The following is a 24,693-nucleotide window of genomic DNA, read 5'->3' as shown; positions in this document are numbered from 1 at the left end:
GTAGACAATTGAACGGTCTAGTCCTGCCCTTTGCCTGATGACGTTTGTCCACGTCATCTTTCCGCCTGACTAAGTGACCATAGCTTCCTATTGGTCTCTCCCGTCACTGATAGTGTAAACATGTAGCCATGTCACCGGTAGAACGGTTGCGGCCCTGAATTACTAACTCGTTCGGCCAAATGATGGCTTTGTTGCTCAGTGATTTTTTTCTTTTTGGCCGTGTTAGCTTCATGACAGGCGAGCTCGCAGCTAGCTGTGTCATCGCCTCTCTGCCGGGCTGGCTTTGCTAATTAGAGCTAGCTACCAGTCTGCAACTGAACTGACGTTAGCACAGCAACAGAAAGGGATGGCAAACGTTGTGTTCTAAGAGGGATACAACAGTGAACGGACAAATATGAAGAACCCCAAGCGTGCCTCGTCACCAGAACATAGTGGTAAGCTGCTCCGTTTAATTAGGTTCGTTGTCTGAGGGGTCGTATTTTTTGCAGACATGGTCACAAAATGCATTGCTTTTTTAAACGTGCAGATTTGATTTTGTCGTTGCAGTGTAATCATAAGGCTTGTTTGCTGATATAACTTGACCGTCACCTGTAACATAAAGGTGAACTCTCACTGGACGTGGTGCTTTCTCATGTTCTAGACGGGGACAGCAGGCGCAAAAAGAAAATGAATGACATCACGCAGGCCCTCAGTGTGAGCCCGGTGGATGTTGCAGCTTTGAGGAGGATGGCTATCAGTGAAGGAGGACTGCTCACCGATGAGATACGCTGCCAAGTCTGGCCATGGCTTCTCAATGTCCCCCTTCACATCCTGGATCAAGAGCCCGGTATTGGTTTCGGCAATACAAACAGAACCACACATGCTGATACTCACATGCATAAGTTCTCGTAAATGTTCCAATCAAGAGAGCATACAAATGTTGCTGTGTGTGCCACCCTGATGCCAATTTTGTCCTTTACAGAAAACGTTGACCGGGAGAATAACAAGGACTACAACCAGGTGCTGCTGGATGTCCAACGTTCTTTGCGCCGGTTTCCACCAGGTGAGCTGACACCTGTTCAAGGTTCGGTTTTTCATCAAGTCCCACCACTCCTTTGATCTTAGATCACACATGCACAACCAAACTTATTTCCTGTCTTATATTCATGTCAAATGATTCTACAGTTGAAAATTTACAGTGTTATTTGCTATTGTTAAATCTTGTTTTGTTTTTTTAATCTTTAGGATTTTTTATATTCAGCTTTATTCATACATCTTTTTTTAAAAATTGCATTTCTGCAACCATTTCAAATCAGTAAAAGTTGACACGCAGGGCATGGATGTTGCCTTTGTATCATTATTTCAATCTTTTTCTTTCCCAAATCTTGACCTTGGTAAATTTATGTTGAGTGAATGATTGACTATTTTATTATGGTGGACATATACAGGTATGCCAGATGAGCAAAGGGAGGGTCTTCAAGAAGAGCTAATCGATATCATCCTTCGAGTGTTGAAACGTAATCCTCAGTTGCACTACTATCAAGGATACCATGACATTGTTGTCACCTTTTTACTGGTTGTGAAAGAGCGTCTGGCAACAGCTCTTGTGGAAAAGCTCTCTACACATCACCTCAGGTATTTCTATATAATATGATTCAAACCTTTTATGTGTATTACGCAATATATCTCCATCTGTGGTTACCGTGAACATAAAGATAAAACACATTAATACTATACACAAAGTACTTGTTGCTATTTTACAACTTCATACTCTTGTATCCTCAATAAATGTCACATTTTCTTGATATCACAATATCCTCAGATTTTTTTTTTTCCCACAGGGACTTCATGGATCCCACCATGGACAACACAAAACACATTCTGAACTATTTGATGCCTATTATTGAGAGGGTCAACCCTGAAGTACATGACTTCATGCAACAGTAAGACTCAGCTGTTTCATCTAGCACGGGTAACACTTTTGAATACTGTTTGTAAGGTAAAGCAGTTGAAATTGTGAACTGAATCCCTTTCTTGGTTTACTTAGCACAGCTTGTGTGATCCAAAAATATTCAACCTTCTTTGATGCTAGTTGCTGCAGCTACACTTTGTTTACACACCTAAGACGTCCTAATTCTGATTGAAATCAATCTACTGGAGATTAAAACAGTTTACACTGAATCTATATAAAGTGACACAGATTTGTAAAATCCTAAACTTTTTCTCTGATAGTCTCTGCTGCGGCTGCCAGAAATTCTATGCTTTTAATATTTTAATATTTTTTTAATGCTTGGAATGAGAGTTTGTTTAACGTTGTTTGTGACATACATATAGAAGCGAAGGGAAGGGCGACTGTAATCTAAAGCATACTGATCCTATTAAGCAGCTCCAATTATGTCGTTGAGGACTTAGCGACTGATGTCATAAAGTTTTCTACCGCCACGGTTAATGTGTCTCATTCCTTTACACAGTCCACTGCATTAATACAATCCGTTGAGAGCTAATCGTTAGAACTGAAGTGGCGCTTTATTATGCACTGCTGGTGATTGTCCTGATGTTTTTCATTGATTTGTCAGAGCTGAGGTGGGTACAGTCTTCGCTCTCAGCTGGTTGATTACCTGGTTTGGCCACGTCCTGTCTGACTTTCGCCACGTTGTCCGGCTATATGACTTCTTCCTGGCCTGTCACCCGTTAATGCCCATCTATTTTGCAGCTGTGGTGAGTTGGACTTCAGTTGTATTCTGAATTTCCAGATGTGTCACATTCTTTTGTAGTTTAGTCTGTCTATTTTGTAGTTCAGTCTCATGCAGTCGCTTAGAAAGACCTCACTGTAACATTTTAAACTGTTAACAAGCCTCCATATGAGTAAGGGTGAGAAGTCAGCTGATTAGAGTTGAACGGAAGGTCATGGACACTGAACTGCCGTTAGACTCATACCAATGAATCGACCCTGGATTAGAGACTAATTCGTTTTTGATAAATTCATGTGACCTGACTCATTGCCGTTATGATTTGTTGATATTTGTGTTGCAGATTGTACTGTACAGACAAGATGAGGTGCTGGATTGTGAATGCGACATGGCCATGGTGCATCACCTACTGTCTCAAATTCCTCAGGATCTTCCATATGAGACACTGATCAGCCGAGCAGGAGACCTCTTTGTCCAGTTCCCTCCATCCGAACTGGCCCGTGAGGCTGCTTCACATGAACAGTAATTAATCTATAACCTTTACTGATACGTTACATTGAGATTTAGCACAATTTAACTGGTGCAATAACTTCTGTTTTCTGTTCTTGCTCTCTCAAAGCATGGCGAGCTCTACTTTTAAGGACTTTGACCTTGCATCTACTCAGCAGCGACCTGACTCTGTCCTTCGCCGCAGACGCAGACAGAAACAGGCTGCACTGGAGAACTCAGCTTCAAACTCAGTAGTAGCCCGACCTTCAGCCACTCGGCGTTTCGTTCGACTGGCTGTTATGGGTCTCACGGTGGCTTTAGGTGCCGCAGCTCTGGCTGTAGTTAACACTGCTCTAGAATGGGCTCCCAAACTGGACTTGTTTCCTTGAACTGCTAAAGCTCCTCTTCTCCCATTCTGTGACATATCTGGCCATGCCTGCACCATGGTGGTGGGTTTGAATCCCTGTGATTTCACTACAGATCCTGCAATTGACTGAAAGACTGAAGAGCACTCTCAGAGAGACCTGGGCTACTCTTCTGTAACACTCCTGGACACATCCAGACAACTTGCAGAGTGGTTTTTTTATTGACTCCTGAGCAGCAGAAATGTAACGGCTGCTTCAGCTGCTGCTGTTTTTTGAAATGAAGAATCATCTTGGTAGAAACTGAAGAGACGTTGTTGCCAAGAACTGATGGTGGTGTTTAGGATTGGAATGAGAATAGCTAGTGCTACACTCCAGAGATACTTGCTGAAAGTTACATGGATAGATTTATACACTTGTCAGCAATTTAGACAACGAGAGAGTGTGTGTGTGCTTGTATGTGTCAAAATCCTTTGTTATATATTTGGTACGTGGACCAACTTGAGGATTGCTGGAATCCTCTTTCGATAATTTACTTTTATAACTGCTACTGTAGGTATATTGCAACTGCTAAAAAATCTGTTCATTATACTCAGTTGTGGTTTGAATAACCCAAAAAAATAATATTCTTATCTGAGTTTGAATATCCTATCACAGCTGTGACATAGTTCGTATTGTGGGCAGCTCAGAGTACTTAAAGCTGAATTTCAAATGCAAAGGATTGAAAGTGTAGCCAGCTTGATTAGAAATGACAAAACTTGAATTTGAGGTCCAGGCAGCATTCAGAGGAGTCGAATTTCTCTCTTATATTGTCTCTTCATTGTACGCACCACTTAGACCCATTTTATATAGTGTCTTTAGCAAATTTAACACCATTTTTGGAGTAAATCTTTAAATTTTCTTATATTGTGGTCACGCAGAAGCATCATTCACTGCTCCATAACATCAAAACTGGGTCCTTGTATTTTATATTTTGCTCTGACAATACATCGATTCAAAATAGCGGTCGATGGGCACTTTGCTCACTAGTGTAAAGGGTGCACCTGTCAGTCTATAAGCCTTCACATTTTTATTCTTGCCGAACTTTTGATTTTGAAACAGTCTTTGTTATGTAGAGTCATTTGCAATTTAGGTGCCGTCCAGCTCTTTTTGGCTCACGTATTGGGCAAGGCCCAATATGCGTATATACAGCACAAGTCTACCATTGCCTGACAAAACATAAATAGTTGGCCTACTATCTTTAAAATTGATTTGAAATGTCTGAAACCAGTCATGTCTCTCATCTAAATGCACTAAATAATTTATCTGCCTTTTCACTTTTTTGTTTTATTTTATGGCAGTAAAATGTAAAGCTGTACAAGAGAATACTAATAAAGCAATGAAAATGGAACGTTCATGGGAAATTGGCATGTGATGAGGTGACATCATAATACCAAGTTTTCACTGTTTTTAAACCTTACAAATACATTTTTCTTGTGTAATATCAGAGGATTAAAGATATGAAGAATATTTCATTCCGCGATAATTTCATGCGGCCTCCCTGTGCTTGTTAAAACGGTCTGAATCTTGTTAAGTAGTTTTTATTTAAGACTTTTATTTGACTGAGCAATGTCATGATAAAATAACAGTGTAATCAATCAATGTGTCTGCAAACGTATCTGTACTGTTTTGATGAGGGAGACTTTCCCCAGGCAGCCCAATTCCATGCCAGTTTATCCCAGATGCAGTTTTATCATAAAACAGTCCTTTAAAAGAACTAAGAAGAGCAGACAACATGTAGACATTGAGAAAAACTTATACTAAAAACAGGTTTTCTGCACAATAATGTGTCATTTAATAAAATAATATTTGATGAAAAGACAAGCGTTGACTGTGCATTCTAAAAATCCTGGATGGAAAAATTAATATTTTGATTATTCTTTCTTAAATATACTAATCATTAAAGTATCATTCAGTTCCATTTCAAGGAAACATTTTTCCACCATAAATCAAAGGATTATTAGATGCAGATGAAAGCAAAAGTTAATCTTCATTACAGTTTAGAAATAAGACAATTTGAGCTGTTAAAACCCATAAAGGTCACGTAAGCAACTTCAACTAAGAATTAATTTGTCCTTTCATAGAATAAATGAGAAACATTTAATTTCTGTTTTACAGGAAGAGAGAAATATCTCATTAAGTAGTTTATTTTGTGTGCTGTCATGTGGATATTTTAATTTCTGACTAGCTGCAGGTACCAAAACGACATTTCACTGTACATTCTACTGCGCATGTGACAAATACATTTTATTGTCACAATAAATATCATACATACGGCATAATAAATGTTATACATCGGGGGAACTTACCCATTATTAATGGGAGGAATTGCCATAAAATACTTGCATCGCCTAAAATGAATCAACTATTCTCAATTCTACCCATAAAGCGATCCTTCGTTTCTTACAGATCGTTACGCTTAAGCGTCTCTAAATGTCTATTTTTTTTTTTTTTAATAAAATTTTATTTGATGTGCCTTGAATGGACAAAATACTTTAGGGTTTAGAACTACCAAACAAGTTGTACTTAGTTGAATTTTCTTTCTCTTTTTAATTTCAAATGTATACAGTTGCTGCTGTGGATGAAAAGGGCTAATGAGGATCCAGTCATCTGTAATGGGGGGGGCTGCCCCCATTTGTAAACCAAGCCTTAACATTTTTCTGAAATTTGGAAAGTCCTTTTGTGATTTTATTTCGAGAGGAAAAGAATAATGCAGAATGATGCTGTGCTTTGGTTCCATCCTCACGCTGCTGCCGTGTTTCTGAAGGCAGCTCAAATCTCGTATACTCGCATGTATTCGACTCTGTTTCTTTTGCCGTTTGCCAGGTGATATTCTCAGATCTCTGCATTTCCATCCTCTCTTCCACGTCCTCACACTGCTGCCAGTCTATATCACGAGGCTGGAGGGTTTCTGCATTATCATTTTGCTGATCATCGGGTACCAAGTTCGACACTGTGCAGCACCTCATGAAACGTTCGGCATCGTTGAAGCTGTAAATGACGCAGATGAAAATGTGACTGAGGCCATCTGATGTTTGAACATGACCATATGCCGTCGTCACTTACTAGTTTTGATATCTTGGATTTGACAAATGAGACATTGTGATAAACGGATGATTAAGAGCTTCAGAAGCAGAGATTCTCCTGTTTCCATCAATGTGCAGCATTAATTTCAGGAGGTCCACAAATACGTGGAAATCTTCATATTCATCTATGGTTTCGAATGAATCGATCTGGATTTTTGGAGTTTGAAAAAAATTAACAAGACTGACTGACTTAGTAAACCCAAGAATACTTACATCTACCAGGTCATCCAGAGATTTAAACGTGGAATCCATAACCTTCTTTGCATTTTTTTCTCCATTGTACTCTTCTGGTGTCTAACGCAAAAACCGTAAAGTATTGTTAGTTGATCTCCACAAGTATGGAATATAAACTGCTTAAATAAACTGTTTTCATTTTCAAAAATGGGAAGAAAGATGTGAAAGATGTCTTTACCTTCAGCCTCCACATTGGCCCATCAGCTCCTTCCATCACAGTGAAGTATTTCTCGGTGTATATCCCAGTCCGGAGGAGACAGTCCTCTGGCTGACCCAGAAGCTGCACCACCTGCCTCATCTGCACACAACATTGTCAAGATGCTTCTTGCTGATGAACATTACGCTTAATCAATGAGTTACCATTTCATATTCACTGTGAACCTCAAAGAGGCTGGTTTGAAGGAAGAGATGTGCGAGGACGCAGCCGGCGCTCCACATGTCAATCGTGTTTGTGTAAGGCAGCCCGAGCAAAATTTCTGGAGACCTGAAAAGAGAAAAGGGCCAAAGATTAGACCCCAATTAGCAATACAGGCGATTTTTCAAAAAATTCAGTCACCTGTATCCAAGCGCTTGCAGTTTTTTGCCCACGATGATGTTGGTGTCCCGAATGGCAAGTCCAAAGTCGATCACTTTGATCCTCAGGTCATACCATTTGACAAACATGATGTTGTCCAGTTTTATGTCGGTGTGTATAACGCCAACAGTACTGAGTGCCTCCAGAGCCATGAACAGCTGAAAAAGAGCGGACAGTTAAATGAGAAAGGAAGGGGCATGATAAAAATTAATTCAGCATCAATATCTTCACCATTAACGGTCCAAACTTTTTTCCATTTTAAGTTCCAACCTTCTGCCAGGTTTCAAATGTTCATGGATTCATCTTTCCAGGGCCCCTCTATGTTATATGTCAGCTGTGTGCGTGCGTTTGTGTGTGTGTGTGTGTGTGTGTGTGTGTGTATGCAGTTTTCATAAACCAGAATATCTTTGATGTTGCCAGAAGTCAAACAAGTACATTTGTAAACAAGTGCATTTGTGGAAAAGGTAAAAAATTAGGATCACTTACAAAAAGTAGATCAATGTGTTCAATGTGATCAAAATATTCATGTACCTGCTTTGCAATTGGACGAATCGTGCTCAGAGGCATATCATTTGGGTATACTGCGATTGTGTGTTGCAGATCTCTGTGCAGCAACTCAAACACCAGACAGTCACATCCCTTGAATGTAAACTCCTCAAACAATCTGATTATGTTTGGATGATTGAGGGAATTGCAAATCTGTAAGAAGAGAATCTACAAGAGAAATGACAACAACAGGGTTTAGAGTACAACATACTACGGGGAGCAGAGCAGAGCAGAGCAGAGCAGAGCAGCACCTCCCGCTGAGCCTCTTTGAATGCGTTAATATTTTTGAGGATCTTCACAGCCACAATTTTGTTGGTGTTCAGGTTTATGCACCTGACCACTTCACCATAGACGCCAGAGCCCAGCGATCGCAGGATCACGTAATCCGCAATTGGACTGGAGAGAGTGTCACCTACTCTGACCAAGTTCTCTGAGAAGGTACAAGACGAGAGAAAGATGAAAATAAGAGACTCCCGTGTAGCATGGAACAGACAAATCCAGCACCCCTATCTTTTGCAGGGGACTTGAGCTGACATAGCTTTAATAAACCTACTCTAAAAATGTAATTTTTGTCTCACAGAATTCCATATTTCACATAGTTTCATATTAAGTCACAATGACTGAATCTCTTGCTTACACAACTGAAGGCATTTTAGATGTCTTAGCCTTAAGTTTAATTACACCTTGTAGTTACAGAACAATTGTAGGTGCCATCTTTTACATTGGATCTAAAATAAAGGCTTGGTTTTAAGAGAGGAACAAAAAATGTATGAGCCAGTGTCAGTTATTGTGAGCCAGTGTCAGTTATTGTGAGCCAAGGTCCGTTATTACCTAATTGTTGTTGTCTGGCTAGTCTTAGTAATCTTGAAACCCGTTTCTTCATTTCTTCAGTAAGAAAGAAGGAACTCAAGCTTGGTTATTGCAAAACATGCCAATTGACTAATACATAAACAATTTTTAATATCTGAGAGAAACCTATTTAAAGATGAAACAATTCATTTCAACAGCATTTCAAAGCATTGGGTAGATCAAAGTCTATTATATTATACATTTATTAAAGATATGACGTATGATATTGTAGCTTATAAATGGTAAATCCAAGTTATTTTAGCCGAGTATTTAATCAGGAGATACCAGCGGGGTGGATTTACTCTGTATAGAGCCAACAGCCTGGAGGACCTCGTGATGCTCAGGTTTCCAAGGTTTCTTGACTGTAGCGTTATTGATGGATGACTTAGTTAATTGCTAATATTACTCTTCTAGTCATACAATGTTGTAGGACAAGATTGACGGGACAGTTTATGCACGCCACCTAAGACTTGATATTAAAGGGAAAGTAATACCTCATCTGCATAAAGATTGATCTTGACATTCATTTTTTTTTAATTAGCTTTAGGTGTGTTTATTTTATTTTTTCAGATTGTCCCTCGTCGGGCAATCGACACACACCTGTGCTCCAGCTTGACTGTGTTTGTCCGCTTGCAGCACCACTTGGTTTTGCTCTGAACCAGACTTTCAGTAAATCTGATTTTCAACCTCACCCAGTCGTGTGTGTCTGCATTTGGGGTCTTGATTCAAGATTCAAGATTCAAGATTCAAGATAACTTTATTGATCCCTTTAGGGGGTGTCCACCAGGGAAATTAGCATCTCCAAAGATCTACAGCATCTACAAAATTTCCCACCACCATTCCCCCATCAAACCTATTAAAGATAATAGAATATAAGAAAATAAGAAATAAAATAAAATAGAATAATTAAAAATAGAATATGAATATAACAATATAAATATAAAACTATAAAATGTTCCGGTTTCCTGTTGGCCTCCTCCCCCCCAGTGAGGAGTTGAACAGCCTGATGGCTCGGGATGAATGAGTTCCCCAGTCTGTTGGTCCTGAACTTGGGGAGGCGTAGCCTCTGGCTGATCAGGCTAATATCAGGTCTGCAGTGCTAACATTATGCATGATTCTTTGCATTAAATAGCAGGTTTATAGATGCTGCCCTCTTTCATCATAATCATGGAGTGCATGGGAAAGGAGAAATAAAATGAAAACACTTACTGAGGTGTGCATTCTGCATCTTTCTGAGCACAGATTCACAAGCAAATATGCACAGTGGTCCTCTCATACAAACCCCAGCTTTTCTATCCTGTCCATTTATATTATCCTTAGCTAATGGTTTCCTTTATTTTAAGGTGGTCTTGAGTTTGATGACACTACTCCCAACTGACTCCTAACAAGTACTCACCAGTCTACATGACCTGTGGTGTGCTGCAAGGTCTCATTTAAGGTTCCTCTGCCCATTACTAACCTGACGACCCTCAAGGATGTGAACTGTTGAATGGCTCATGACATTCACAACAGACGTCATAGCATCCATCTTGGTCCTTGTATGCTTAGCAGATGCAACATTTGCCATAAAACCATTGACTTTAAATGTAAAGTTTCTTTTTATTTTGGTTTTTATATTTATTTTAAATGCAGGCAGTTGCTGCTCTGGCTGAAAACTGACATTTTTGATAAGTGAGGATCAGTCCTCTATGATGAGGAGCGCCGGCCACATGTGAAGCAAGCCATAAATTCTTTCCCAAATTGAAGGAAGGAGGATGGTGTTGAACGGTTGTTTGTTTTGCTTCCATCCTCAGGCTCCTGGCCATCCGTTTCTATTGGGAACTTACATGGATTCCACGCGTTTATTTTCTGTGTCTGTTCTTGAGACTGGAGCTCCTGATAGTCCTTTTTGTTCTGTTGCTGCACCTTTGTCTGCTCTGTGGAATTTATTTTATTCTTGTTTTCATCTTTAAATTTATCTCCTGTTAACCGCATCTCTGTGCAGCACCTCATGAAACGTTGAACATCGTTGAAGCTGTAAATAACAAATATAAAAGAGCTGGTCTGACATTTGTGTAAATTCCAGGAAATTCCTTATCTTTGAGGGTATCACGTACTAGTCTCGATATCTTGGCTCCATCAGATGAGACATCGTGATAAATGGATGATTGAGAGCTTCAGAGGCTGAGATTCTCTTGTTTCCATTTACACACAGCAGCATCTTTAGGAGGTCCACAAACCCATGGCAATCCTCTTTTTCAGCTACGCTTTCGAATTTATGGATCTGGATTTTTGAGGGGCAAAGAATCAAATATCCTGATCAATGACAAGACTATTAACACAAATCATTAAATGAGTAAACCAAAGAATACCTACACAAACTAACTCATCCAGAGATTTTAACATGGAATCCTTGACATTGTTGTCTACAGTTCTGTGTTCACTGTACTCCTCTGGTGTCTATATGAGCCAAAACAGTAGTATATTTGTATTGAGTTCATGGAACCAAGTGTGGAATATGCAGCATTTTAACATTTAACAGTCCAATGAAATAAGCTCAGACAATGGAGTGAAAGATGTCTTTACCTTCAGCCTCCACATTGGCCCATCAGCTCCTTCCATCACAGTGAAGTATTTCTCGGTGTATATCCCAGTCCGGAGGAGACGGTCCTCTGGCTGACCCAGAAGCTGCACCACCTGCCTCATCTGCACACAACATTGTCAAGATGCTTCTTGCTGATGAACATTACGCTTAATCAATGAGTTACCATTTCATATTCACTGTGAACCTCAAAGAGGTTGGTTTGAAGGAAGAGATGTGCGAGGACGCAGCCGGCGCTCCACATGTCAATCTTGTTTGTGTAAGGCAGCCCGAGCAAAATTTCTGGAGACCTGAAAAGAGAAGACAAGGGCCAAAGATAAGACCCCAAATAGCCAGAAGAGGACAATATTTTATTTTATTTTTATAAAAATCACCTGTATTTAACTGCTTGCAATTTCTTCCCCACAATGGCATCAGTTACTAAAAGGGAAAGTCCAAAGTCGATCACTTTGATCCTCAGGTCATACCACTTGACGAACATGATGTTGTCCAGTTTTATGTCGGTGTGTATAACGCCAACAATATTGAGTGCCTCCAGAGCCATGAACAGCTGAAAAAATGAGTAAATAATGGATTTTATCATACAGAAACTGTTACCATTAAAATATTTCTCTGTATATTTATAGAGACAAAATACATTTTGTGTTGCCCGAAGTGAAACAAGCAAGTTAGTTCACAGGAAAGTATAAAACCAGTGTCTCAAAATACAGATCAATGTTAACATTAAATGCATTCTATTTGTACCTGCTTTGCGATTGGACGGATCGTTCTCAATGGCATTTCATGTGGGTGTACTTTGATTGTGCTGCGGAGATCTCTGTGCAACAGCTCAAACACCAGACACTCACATCCCCTGTATGTAAACTCCTCAAACAATCTTATAATGTTCGGATGATTTATGGAATTGACAACCTGTAAGAAGGACATCTAAAGTGAGAGAGAGAGAGAAAAACAATAACAGGGTTTAGAGTTCAACCTGCTATAGGGGAGCGAAGCAGATATCATAGTAAGCTAATCTGACAGCACCTCCCGCTGAGCCTCGTTGAAAGCATTCAGTTTTTTCAGGATCTTCACAGCCACAGTTTTTTTGGTGTTCAGGTTTATGCACTTGACCACTTCACCATAGACGCCAGAGCCCAGCGATCGCAGGATCATGTAATCGGCCGATGAGCTGGAGAGCACATCACCTATTCTGACTGTTTTTCAGAAGGTAAGAGAGAAGAAATGAGAGTGAGGCTCCCACGAGGCACTTTTGAAGCAAAGCCAAAGCAGACAGCTCAATTTGTGAGAGCAAATGTCACATCTTGTACAGACAGATCACAAACCAAGCATTTTCCTCATGAAATCACTAAAATTACATCAAATATTACATTGGAGATAAGCTAGAATATTTCAGTCTTCCTGGTGATTAATATGCTATCATTATAGGCCAAGTGTTCTTACTTGTTTGGTTGTATGGACATAGCAACTTCAAAGTACATACTTTGCAAAATTAAAGGTTTGGGTTTTAGGAGATCAACAATTTCTTTTTAACTACCTCAACTAAAAAAAATCACCTTCCACTTAAATGGCTAATGTGAGTCAAGATCAGTTAATACCTGTCAAATCAGTTCTGTGTGCTTTTGAAATCATCTGGTTTAGCCTGGAAATTCTAAAATGGAGCACCTGATTATGACTTTGAAATACATGTTCATAGCTTGGAGCCACTTACAGTATTTAATAAATAAAACCATTGTTCAACAGCATTTCAAAGCATTGGATACATCAAAGCCATGGTCATAAAAAGCAAATAAAAGACATCAAAAACAGCTTTTTGTCAAATGAGAGCTAAATCTGTAATTTATGTAGTCTTTTACAGTAAAATTGTGGTAGCCTAACATCTACAATATCTACATCTACACAAGTCTGACCTTTAGACTGATACCAGGATTGTTCATTGACTTTAATTCCGGAAATAAAATGTAGATACAGGAGTTTCTCTTCAGAGCAGGTCCCTGCAAAACAAAACAAAAAACTTTTGCCTTGCCACTGTTCCTTTCAGTGGCTGCCTGGTGTGGAGTTGCCTTGCACTGCAGATGATTTTGCATGCAATCGACATTGTTCACAGTAGCCGCACGCCCCCGTCATAACGCTGAGCTCCCTCTCCCTCTGGAAACGCATTGAACAACCTCGTCAGGACCAACTGCCTTCCGACCCTCCATCGTCAGCTATTCTTTGCCCCCCTCCCCCCTTCCTTTTGTCTGTATTCAAACAGTGACACCTTAGCTGTGTAAAGGAGTGCCATCACTAATGTTCATAATTTCATCACCTAGAATTTGTACATTTGTAATCAGTTGAATCTCATCCAATTAAATTGATTTTTTAAAAATGTGACGTGTCGTGGCCCCCTTAAAGCAATGCTCTACTTGTGGTTTATTTCTCCAAAGCAATTCACACAATACTCATGTCACACTGACTTAAAGTACGTTGTATATTAAACTAAATCTCAAGAAACTCAGGACACTTGATTAAACACCTAACAAAAATAATCTTTATTTGTCCCCGCATTAACAGTAGAAACGCATTAAAGTGCATTAGAGCTTTTGAGTATGAACACATTCCTCGTAATTTGACATTCCTTCGACGTAAACAGACGATGTAGTAAAATCAGCCCCATAATGTTGATACTCACAATCATGGTTTAGGATAAAAGAGTTCAAATATGTAGTGTTTATTGTGATTATAAGACTGATATATTTGTATTTGTAGGATAGGTTTGTTGGAATTCTTTGGGTTTAAAAAACCACACCCTCATCTTAGTGACAATTCTGACAGTTTGGGTGGCAGGGCTGATGGTTAACGAGGCATCTACAGCCCCCAGATGTGTCGCCACGACCCTGCAAAGCAGCAGCAGGAAAGAAGCATGTTAGATTGGTAGTTCAGACACAAGATACAAGTGATGAATACGGATGAAACGCTCAGTAGAATGATCCTACATTTGGTCCCCATCGAGCTTGTTTAGTGACCCAGCAGATTTCTGTCTTGCACATGACACAGCAAATCCAGTCACAGCCATCTTTCTTCTGGACGATGATGTCACACCGTGGGCATTTCATGGCTTCGCCCTGCTGCAGCAGCCTCTACAGTGAGAATATTTATACTTATTTAAAAAAGCCTTTTTTTCTTCTTGGACTTAAACTGCCAGGCAGGTTTTTATTGGGTTTCCAAAGGCCCAATTATTGTTCACATTCACTTAATAAAATAAAAGGCATCACATCTATTTATCCAGTCATAGAGTGCACACGGATCTATAGTCCCACTGAATTTTAGTTCTGTGACTTCAGTAAATTATTTGCATTTTCTCTCCCACTTTGGCAGAATCTGTCACTTTGAAAACAACCCTAATCACAAGGGTGCCTTGCAAGTGTTCTCCTTTCTGTCCACTCACCGTCAGCAGCTGTTTCGTTTGCAGCGCGGCGGCGTCGTTTTCTGCACGGATGCGCAGGTCGTCCTGGTAGTCCTTACAGTTCATCCCATCATGGATAGCCTGTCGAAGGACAACTTCCTGCATGTTTGGTTCTCAAACCTGTATTTGAACTAGTTCATTTATACACACGAGGAGACCTACCCTGCACAGAATGCAGTTAGTTTCACCGCAGAGTCCACATGGGAACTGATTCACCTCATCCTCGTAGATGCACCAGCCCCGGCAGTTCGGTGTCTGGCAGTGAAAGCTGTGATCCGAGCGGCTCTCGGCGATGCTCAGGCGTAACTCGAGGAAGCGCACGTGCTCCTCTTCACTCAGCAGCTGCGACCGCAGTAAAACAGCGATTAACAGTAACAAGGATGACGTTGGCTACATTCATGCATGATTTGAGTGAAGAAGTGTGACAATCACTGCTTTGATCTCTCGGTCCTGTAGCTTGCTCTCACATGCCTCTGGACACGCCACCTCAGCATCTCGACTGTTTACTATTGTCCCCGTTAGACAATCTCTGTTAATCAATGAAAAATGAAGTTTACACACAGCATGTGTTTACAGCACTTGTTTTCAGCGGGTCAGACCTGCAGAAGGCGTGCAAACACTCTCTGAGTACAGCGCCCTCTCCTGGCTGGATGGCGGAGAAGCAGATGGGACATTCAATTTCTGTGCTGTTCGGGATAAGGTTCTGTTCTTCTGTTGCCAAGAACTCTGTGTAGTTCTTCTCGCGCTCCTCCTGCTGAGCCTTTACAACACAGAGACATGTGTGACCATGTAAGAGAAAGAGTTCAGGTACATTATTGAGTTCATTAGTGACAGGATGGTATGAAGAAGTAGAGGGTGGGTGAAAGGAGGTGCTTTATGCTCAGATCATCCCCTTTTTACTACTGCACTGTAGACATGATATATTTACTTCCTCACATCCTATGAAATCTGTTTGAAGTGAGATTTTCACTGATTGTGAGATGTATCATCCTCATAAATGAAGAAAAACTATAGTTCTGTGGCCCTCGAAAAAACTCAGTTAAAGAGACAATTCAAGAAAAAAGGCTGAATTGTAGTTTTGTACCTGTATATACTGCAGCATCGCCAGCTCTTCCTGCTGAATGCGATAAAGTTCCTGCTGGTCAGGCAAGTAGATGGGGGGCACCTTGTAATCCAGTGGTCGCTCCGATGAGCATAACTCACAGCCGGGCCATGTAGGTTTGTTAAAATAAGTACACACAGTGCAAGTCCAGCCCAACTAGATCAAATCAGAGATATAGAGAAGGACTTATAGGGCACCATGATAAAGACTCAATGACAGGGCACTGGGAATGTTCACTGAGAATGGTTTCTATTCACACCTTTGGTTTAGGAGCCACTGCAGGTTTTGGAGGAGGGGGAGGAGGAGGAGGAGTCTCTAAGGTAGGCTCTGTCTTGTCCCCATCTACAGTTGGACCTCTGCTTAAGAGTTGCATTGACTGAATCGATTCTACAATCCCTAAAGATAAATCAGTATTCCTTGTGATTCAGTCAAGCCCCAATGTGTGCAGCATGTGTTCAACAGAATGGATATAAACCGAGTCATTCATCACTTGTAATCTTTACCCTATCAGCAGCTCACCTTCTATACGCTGCTGATCCTGATCCAGCCTGTGTTGTTGTCGTGTCAGACAGGCAGCGTTGGCGGAGAGGATAAAGAGGAAAGCTTTGTCTCCATCTACACGGACGCCGTGGCTGAATAACGTCTCCTGGTCCTGAGTCAACCGCTTCCCGATCACCCATCGCTGCAGAGCGGGGGGGAAGCCATAATCCTGGCTGAACTGGGAAGTAGAGATGACTTTTAAAAAAAAGTAGAGATGACTTTTAAAAAAAAGATTCCACAGAAGATTCATCTGGATTGGAAGATCATGAACACAAGGCCCCAGCCCCTCACTGCTGACTTCCTGTTCGTATCAGGCTCATTTTTAAGACTTGAATGTTCTGTTGTCTCCAGTGAGAGCTTTCAGTCAGTAAATCAGTGGTGCAGTTATATAATTGCGCTAACTAAGTTAAACAATACAGAAAGCTTTTGTGGATGTTCAAAGAGCTGCTCAGAGGACACTTGCTTAGTCACCGGTACCTTTTCTTTGAGTTGTGCAATTGTCATGTGAGGGGAGACCACAGCAGTCACCAGGACATAAGTCTCTGACTGACCATCCTCCACTCCGATGTGCAATCTAGACGAAAGGAAGCACAACTGTCTTTTCTGCTTTGTTTTTAGAGCCTAATGGACAGAAACATGCGGAACAGTGATTTATTTTGCTGTAACATCAGTGTTATGATATCTGCAGCTGTCTGAAAGCTGTGCACAAACTACACTTTCTTTGTTCCCCCCATGAGCACAAACCCATCAGGATAAAAAATGTAATCTATAATAGATCTAAAAGAATCGGAAGTAAAAATGATCCTGACTATTTTACCACTAAAAAGCGATTTGTCCCCACCTTATGGAATCTTGGGGATACGCCTGGCTCTTGATGCTGACTGTCACGGGAAGGGAGAGCTGTGACAGCCTGCGGCTCAGTTCCGCCGCTTCCTGCTCGTCCCCGCCGCTGAGGGCTTCACTCAGGGACAGGGCCAACTCTTCAGCTGCGCCGGAGACCAAGACATCCCATAAAATCCATTTATTCTACTGTGGAGTCGTACAACAAAATCCCCCCCCAAAACGGCCACTTACCTTCTTTCAAAGCCGATGTCGGTTCACCTTGAGAGGTCATAATTACACCTGGGAAAGTAGTCACAACACTGAACAGCAGCACATACCTACTGACAAACAACCGGACAGACTTGTCTCAACTTGGTCAGCTACGGTTGACATCCGACGTGGAGGCGATTTAAGTTTCTAGACACATGAAAAGTGGCCAATTGTTACGACTGAGCAGCGAAAATACAGATTAGTGACGCAAATTCTGAACTGGGTTCCACTGTCCGACGCTGACAGGTGGAATAGAAAGTGAAAGTAGCTACTGTGAAGTTCAGGAAGTGGTTGTCCCAAACGAGTCGGCCTTTTGAAGCGAATGATAGTCAAATAATTTTGGACGTTTCTGTCATTGAGCTGGGACATACAGTACCTAAGTGGCCGATGAAAGACTGAAGCAAAATCAGTTTTTATGATGGTTTTAAGCTTTTATAGACTGGACAATATCAGATTAATGTAGCTGACAGACAAAAACACCCTGTTAAGGCCTACTCTGAAAATTCTATGAGTTCAATTGTGTTAAACTGATTACTTACGGCTTTTCGCATCAAACACGAGATTGAATTAGTTGTGAGTTAAATAAATTAAGCTAGTACTTGCTCTTAATGAGCAGTTAAGCGACATGTATTTGTGAGCAAATTACCAGGCTCGCTTTTACAAGCTCATGTTCCCCTGCCGCACCCGTCATGTATTATTATTCATGACGTTACGAAAACAGGTACTTGCCCAAATATCCAGCAGATGGCAGTATTCGACAAACGCATGAAAGATAATAAAGAAATAAAATCAATTAATATAAACGATATAACACAAATAAATCCATTTTCAGCATTTAACGCTGTGATAGGTTTTACCACGACTATTTACATCAAAACTATTTATTTTCATCCAAACATCCTAACTTCTTTAATGCCGCGAGTGCACCGACTGTTATTTAAACTTGCTCTTGAGTAAGTCTAGTTAATTATGATAAATTTGTGTGTGCATTGCATATTCCAGCTTTCCTGTGTACCATTCGTTTATAATAAGCAATATATCTGAAATCCTGATGAGAATTAACCTTCTAGCATCATTTTTCAGACTGCAGAGTGGAGAAAGAGATAGATAGATGAGCACAGAAGAAAGGGGAGGCTCCAGGCAGGGACTACTAGACTGGTCAGCGTTGAGGGCACCAAGGATATCACAATGTGAGGTGGTCGTGCTGCTTTAACACAAAGAAACCAAGCAGCACTCTGCTGATGTTGCCTCTGATGAGTTGGTTTTTTCTTTACCGTGCCACAAAAGATCACAATTTTCCCCCTTTTCTGTTGTTTTTGAAACTTTAGTTTTGTTTTATGGGTCCATCGTGTTCTTTTGTTTCCTTTTTTAAAAATCAAAAATAACAATAGCAATAAATACATCGTCAAAAGATGACAGGAGCTAAAAGAAGAAACCCATTGCAAGGATAAGCTGCTGGAGCTCACACCTGTCTTAAATGTCCTGCATGGCAGAGTCCCGTGCCAGCATTCAAATGCCCGCCGCTGCGCCCAGCTCAGCCAAGTCTTCTCAGCCTGCCTGAAGGTAAACTAAGGACCAGCTTTGGATGTTTTGATATACATCACATGCTTTTCCCCGTCACGCGCCTGTCATCCTTGACAAAATCCTTCAATCACTATCACAAGAATAGGAGCCACGGCAAACCAATTTACACATCCTCTCAGTAGACAAAACAGAGAAAGACGACCTTGGCTGGGGAGTATTTCCGAAGAATTGAATTTGAAGTCCACCATTATTCCTCTCTTTTAGAGGCCCATTTTATAATCTGCATGGAAAAAAAACAAAAATCCTTTGTACTGTTTCAATCAGACCTCCGTAGAGAAACGATTAACACGATTCAACACACGTGTGCTGCCCTGCTTGGTTATAGTCTTGCCACTGCCTCACCCTGCAGTTATAAAGATGCATCAGGGGCACATTTTAGTTTATTATTTTATAGAATCTGATTGAATTTCACAAGCACCTTTAAAAATTAGCAGAAATTATGCCGCATATTCAGTCAACAACTCTCTATTTCATACCCACAAGCTTTCTCAGAGAGGTTTTTAATCTGTTAGATCAGTCACTTCATTTCCTATGAAGCACTTGTCCTCCGTAACAATTACTTTCCTCTTGGCCTTTAAACATAATGTGGTACGACCTCTTTTAAAGCAGGTTGGATAACAACAGCTGAATTTTGTCCTCCAAAAGTCCCTCTTCCACCTACATGTAATTGTCAATGTTTTATTGAGGCTTCTCAAAGATTCTGACGGCATCATATAATAACTGTACTGGGCTCCCCTCACTGGCTGCCCCTCTGTATAATTGATTTTAGAGACGTGCTTTTGTGTGCTGTATTTCCGTCCAGAAAAACTGTGTCATCACTTATTTTTTGTCTGTTAAAAGGTGCTATATAAGGACAGAAATAACACTGCTCCTTTTTATTGAGTGTCCCTCCCTCCTCATCTTTTGTTTCTCTCTCTGGCGAGTGTGTGTGCAGCAGACAGTGTGACCAGCTATGCTGGGTCCCTGCAGCACACCTGAGTTTTATTCCCGGATCACCTGGCTTCAAAAACCAGCTGCTGACATGACTCCTGTGCCGGTTTGTCACCTGCCCACATGGAATGATCATTAGCTCTTCCCAGCATCTTCAAAGAGGCTTTTATGTTATTTTTCTGCAGAAATTGATTTTTCCCTTTATTGTGTATCTTCTGACTAGTCCCCCATTGTTTTCTTGGCTGCAGGTCACTGCACCATCACAGATCTGCTCTAAAAAAGGGCAATTCTGGTTTGTTGGCAATAAATGCCATAAGATCTGTTGCTGCTGACTGCCTTTGCATCCATCCTGCCTTTGCACCAACAACTCCTGTCATAATCATAGCAAAGGGAAGCATTACTTTCTGTAAAAGAACTGTTACTACACTAAGATGACTGATGCCAGGATAGAAACTAACTTACATTCTTAATCGTAAACAGTGGTGTCAACCTATGGCTTGTGGAACAGAACTGGCCCTCCTGGGTGTCCAATATGGCCCCTAGGAGGAAACATTTTCAATCTATAAAACATCCATTTAAAATTCTCATTATCAAAGTATTATGATACTATTTTAGTAGTATAGCCAACTTGAGCTCGACCATAATAAGTTTGGCACCCTTGATACAAACAATTCAGCTCGTGTTAGGTTTCACAGCCCATTTTATGAACTGCTTCCACTTGTTTTCATCCCCTGAAAAGAATCTTCAGAGGAACGCGCACGTCCGTTAAAGAGGTGAGCAACCGTTTTATTTTAACATTAGCCTTTTTAACATGCATTATTTCCCCCACAGTGAAAGACATTGGGGAATTATACATCATGAATCATGTTCTGATGATGTAAACTCTGTTACTAGACACCAACAGTGGTAACCTTTGTGTGTAACTGCGGATGTACACCACTATCACTGGGGGCACCAGCCACATATATAGCAAGCATTAAACATATTCCTAAATTTGCAATGCCGCTTTGAGATTTTCTTTTGCGAGGAGGACGAAGCTGATCCAGGTTGGTGTTTGGTTCCAGTTCTATCTTGTCCAGCCTTCAGTTCCTGATCCCTTTCTTCATGCTGCTGCAGGGATTTTCTCTTCTCTGGTGAATGAATTTCCGTTTCTTTTTGGCGTCTTTCTGTATCTTCCGACTGACAGGTTGTTGTGGTTTCTTGTTGAGGATCAGCTTTTGCTAAGACGGTCTCTGTGCAGCACTTCATGAAACATTCGGCATTGTTAAAGCTGTAAATGACACATATGAGACTCCATCTGATGTTCAAACATGACAGAACATTCCTCTTTCTGCTGTCACTTACTAGACTTCATAACTTGGCTCCTTCAGATGAGACATTGTGATAAATGGATGATAAAGAGCTTGGGAGGCAGAGATTCTCCTGTTTCCATCAACAGACAGCAGTAATTTTAGAAGGTCCACAAAGGCATGGCAATCCAAAAATTCAACGATCGTTTTGAAGGAATTAACCTGGATTTGGAAAAGACAAAATTAAGCCAGCTAATGCCAGTGTTCATTCAAACATACCAAACAACAAACAATAGATTACTCACATAAACCAACTCATCCAGACCTGGGAAAATGTAATCTCTAAAGTTCTGACATGTATTTATTTTTCTTTTGCTTTCAGTGCACTCTGTCGGTCTCTAAATCAACACAAATGTAGTGTTAGTTTATCCAAACACATACAGTAGATTATGGCTTTTAGACTGTTGAAATAAAATAATTGATGAAAAAGGCAGCACCTCAGAAACTGTAGCGAAAGATAACTGTTCCTTCAGCCTCCACATTGACCCATGTGGTCCTTTGACCTTGGTGAAATATTTCTTGGTGTATATCCCAGCATGGAGCAGACAGTCTTCCGGCTGACCCAGAAGCTGGACCACCTGCCTCATCTACACCCACCAAGTTAAGTTAAATTATTAATTAAGTTATTAACGGGGATGCCATAGTTACCGGCATACATACAAAATAGTGTTAAAATATAGGGGAAACACTTTCTATATTGAGTCTATCCTGAATAAATGAAAGGTGAATAACTTTCCCCAATGGAAAAGATGAATTGTTCAAATACAACAAAAGGTTAGATATAAATTATGCAATGTAATGAAAATTAATTGCAAATACAATAGGTACAAAATGAAAAATAACACAATCCCTGTCCTGTTTTGGGCACTTTAGCCAACATCTTGGTGATTTACAATTCTCTACAGAGTTACCATTTCATAATCGGTGTGAGCATTGAAGAGAAAGAACCGCAGGTAAAGATTTGCAAGGACGCAGCCGACGCCCCACATATCAATGGCGTTTGTGTAGGGCAGTCCAAGCAAAATTTCTGGCGCCCTGAAGAGGGAAGACGGACCAAAGGTTAGACCAGCTGCAAGTGGACGGTGTTGCAGCAACATCTGCAGAACCTGAATCCAATGGGTTGCACTTTGTCCCCCACCAGAACATCAGCATCCCGAATGGCGACTCCAAAGTCGATTAGTTTAATCCTCATGTCGAACCAATTCTTGAGCATGATGTTGTCTGGTTTGATGTCAGTGTGTATAACACCAACAGCACTGAGGGCTTTCAGAGCCAGGAACAGCTGAAAATGAAAGATTAACAGCTGAAAAGAAAGCGCTTCCTTTATTTTATGTCTCATAAAATAAAGGAAGCGCTTCCAAAAACAGCTGTATTGTTATTTATTCATGTCTCCTTCATTAATGCCTTTCCAGAACTAGATCAATCTTGCAGCAGAAGAGTGGTATTTTGTTGGATTCATTGTAATCCATACCTGCTTTGCAATTGCCCGGATCTTACTTAGTGGAATCCTCTTGGGGCTGCAGATTATAAAATAATGGAGGTTCCTGTACAACATCTCAAACACCAGACATTCCTGCCTCTTGTATTTAAACCTCTCAAAGAATTTCACCAGGTTCTTGTGATTGAGGGGAGAGATGATCTTTAAGAAGGAGAGCTTAAAGAGAAACAATAAGAAGTTCAGCAGGCTCCAAAAGTTTGACTTTTTCATCCTTTTCAAACTGTAAACAAAAGATGTACCTCGTGCTTCGCGTTCCGATGAGAGTTAGGGTATTTCAGGATCTTCACAGCCACTATTTTTTGATTTTTGATGTCTAGGCACTCGACCACTTCACCATAGACGCCTTCGCCTATTGATTTCAGCACCAAATAATCTGTTGTTAGACTGGGGAGGACGTCACCGACCTTGACTGTGTTGAACATGGGAAAAAGGAGGATGCAACTCTCTTTGGTCATATCTGTGTCATTTGTTCTACTTTGTGTAATTAAACCCCTGAAAAACATAATCATAAGTAAGGCCTATTTGAATTTGTGCAACGTTGTGATATTTTTAAATGTTTTTAGCCCCTCCCATAAAACAGGTAATAAACTGATGCAAATATTACCTGGGGTGAAAAAATGTGAGGACAGTTGCCTCCTCAGATCTTTGAGTCTCTTCATCTCTAACACGGTTACATCCAAATGATTATTGATTGTTAAATTTTACCTGTCGCTACCTATTCTCTTTGGTAGCTTTCATTTTAAACCATATTAAAGTTATGCTGTTAAAAGCAGAAATAATGTAACCTTAGATCAAAGACATCAAAGCAAACATTTAAAATACTGAAATTGCATTTGGCCCAACACACATGTAACTGTTGGGGGGTTGGTGGCTGGTGTGGCCCATACTGGGGAGGCTAGGGGACTGTGCTGGGTGGGACACAGAGGGCTCTTGGTTCAAACTACCTTTGCAGACCAAGATAGAAAAAAATGTGCTGGTAGCAGAAAAGGTGCCACAATTTTCCATATGTTCTGGGTTTGCAGGGTTCTGCTTGGAAACGGGTTAGGAACTGATAGCTTGCTTCTCGTTGGCCTGAGAGGCCAACAGTACCGGCCAACTGGAGGTCTGAGAGTTTCGTTATTAGATAGTTAGATAGTTATCAGCAGTGTGGAGCTATGGTAGTGAGCCAGAAAGACCAGATGAATGTTCTCAGCCATTCAGATCTCAATTCAGCTCTTAAGCCAAGATTTCTTCTGTCTACTAAAGGGACAGAACATTTGGGGAGAAAAAGATTTGGGTAGACAGACACAGAAATGTATGATTTTCTGCTATGATTCTGAAATATAAATAAGTTAAATGCCAAAATTGCCCTCACCATAGAAAAATGTTCAGTTAATACATTTGCATTGGCGTACAGTTCATCTACTGCTCGTGTGTTGATTTTGTGAATCAAGTCTAGGTGAATATTAACATACACCAACTCCCCTGCAGATGGCAGCGTATGAAAAATCAAAACGCTCAGATCTAAAAATGGATTAATTACACATAAAGTGTCAGTATTTGAATCGAAAACCTGACTGCCGGTAATATTAACGGTGTGTTCGCCACTCTGAGATAACAAAATAAACCAAGACCATTAAAAAAGCCATCATTTTCTGTGCGTATTTGTTGTGGATGAAGTTCCTGCTTCTGTCCAGTCTGCGTCCCAGATGCAGTGAAAATATAGAAGGAGCCAATCACGGTTT

At 40.7% G+C, this 24,693-nt stretch overlaps 5 protein-coding genes across 10 annotated transcripts; 1 reads left to right on the top strand and 4 right to left on the bottom strand.

Annotated features, from left to right (window-relative positions):
- The first annotated feature begins 57 nt into the window (after nt 1-57).
- On the top strand, nt 58-5,383 carry tbc1d20 (TBC1 domain family, member 20). Its single transcript, XM_057031270.1, has 8 exons — nt 58-434; nt 641-826; nt 962-1,042; nt 1,428-1,614; nt 1,821-1,922; nt 2,556-2,697; nt 3,013-3,191; nt 3,289-5,383. The coding sequence occupies exons 1-8, from the start codon at nt 395-397 to the stop codon at nt 3,545-3,547; spliced, it is 1,176 nt and encodes a 391-aa protein (XP_056887250.1). The 5' UTR covers nt 58-394; the 3' UTR covers nt 3,548-5,383.
- A 605-nt stretch (nt 5,384-5,988) lies between these two features.
- Nucleotides 5,989-8,802, bottom strand: LOC130524817 (homeodomain-interacting protein kinase 2-like). The gene is made up of 7 exons (XM_057031271.1): nt 7,985-8,802; nt 7,436-7,611; nt 7,240-7,363; nt 7,058-7,177; nt 6,859-6,939; nt 6,626-6,792; nt 5,989-6,550 (listed from the first exon to the last, which is right to left on the bottom strand). Exons 1-7 carry the CDS (start codon nt 8,018-8,020, stop codon nt 6,166-6,168), a joined length of 1,089 nt encoding a protein of 362 aa, XP_056887251.1. The 5' UTR covers nt 8,021-8,802; the 3' UTR covers nt 5,989-6,165.
- Nucleotides 8,803-10,427: 1,625 nt separating this feature from the next.
- On the bottom strand, nt 10,428-13,792 carry LOC130524815 (homeodomain-interacting protein kinase 1-like). The gene is made up of 9 exons (XM_057031269.1): nt 13,340-13,792; nt 12,456-12,625; nt 12,174-12,356; nt 11,804-11,979; nt 11,596-11,719; nt 11,414-11,533; nt 11,204-11,287; nt 10,945-11,111; nt 10,428-10,862 (listed from the first exon to the last, which is right to left on the bottom strand). The coding sequence occupies exons 2-9, from the start codon at nt 12,582-12,584 to the stop codon at nt 10,535-10,537; spliced, it is 1,311 nt and encodes a 436-aa protein (XP_056887249.1). The 5' UTR covers nt 12,585-12,625; nt 13,340-13,792; the 3' UTR covers nt 10,428-10,534.
- Nucleotides 13,793-13,936: 144 nt separating this feature from the next.
- On the bottom strand, nt 13,937-18,294 carry rbck1 (RanBP-type and C3HC4-type zinc finger containing 1). 5 transcript variants are annotated; one of them, XM_057031263.1, is made up of 13 exons: nt 18,255-18,294; nt 17,591-17,638; nt 17,358-17,502; nt 16,994-17,090; nt 16,496-16,694; nt 16,236-16,372; nt 15,959-16,132; nt 15,474-15,634; nt 15,307-15,403; nt 15,037-15,216; nt 14,857-14,955; nt 14,405-14,548; nt 13,937-14,305 (listed from the first exon to the last, which is right to left on the bottom strand). In XM_057031263.1, exons 2-13 carry the CDS (start codon nt 17,628-17,630, stop codon nt 14,225-14,227), a joined length of 1,554 nt encoding a protein of 517 aa, XP_056887243.1. In that variant the 5' UTR covers nt 17,631-17,638; nt 18,255-18,294; the 3' UTR covers nt 13,937-14,224. The 5 variants fall into 5 exon arrangements, with proteins under 5 accessions (XP_056887243.1, XP_056887240.1, XP_056887242.1 ...); XM_057031260.1 differs by having other exon boundaries at nt 17,591-17,755; nt 18,255-18,279; XM_057031262.1 differs by having other exon boundaries at nt 18,148-18,276.
- A 2,541-nt stretch (nt 18,295-20,835) lies between these two features.
- Nucleotides 20,836-24,542, bottom strand: LOC130524819 (uncharacterized). Of its 2 annotated transcripts, XR_008950252.1 has the most exons (5): nt 23,209-24,542; nt 22,943-23,125; nt 21,717-22,753; nt 21,467-21,633; nt 20,837-21,392 (listed from the first exon to the last, which is right to left on the bottom strand). XR_008950252.1 is itself a non-coding variant. In XM_057031274.1 (4 exons), the coding sequence occupies exons 1-3, from the start codon at nt 23,476-23,478 to the stop codon at nt 22,532-22,534; spliced, it is 675 nt and encodes a 224-aa protein (XP_056887254.1). In that variant the 5' UTR covers nt 23,479-24,542; the 3' UTR covers nt 20,836-21,392; nt 21,467-22,531. The 2 variants fall into 2 exon arrangements, 1 of the variants encoding a protein (XP_056887254.1); XM_057031274.1 differs by having other exon boundaries at nt 20,836-21,392; nt 21,467-22,753.
- Between the last annotated feature and the right edge of the window lie 151 nt (nt 24,543-24,693).

This window comes from Takifugu flavidus, chromosome 4 (assembly GCF_003711565.1).
Source record: "Takifugu flavidus isolate HTHZ2018 chromosome 4, ASM371156v2, whole genome shotgun sequence".
Taxonomy (NCBI): domain Eukaryota; kingdom Metazoa; phylum Chordata; class Actinopteri; order Tetraodontiformes; family Tetraodontidae; genus Takifugu; species Takifugu flavidus.
This window is presented reverse-complemented; position numbering and strand designations above follow the sequence as displayed.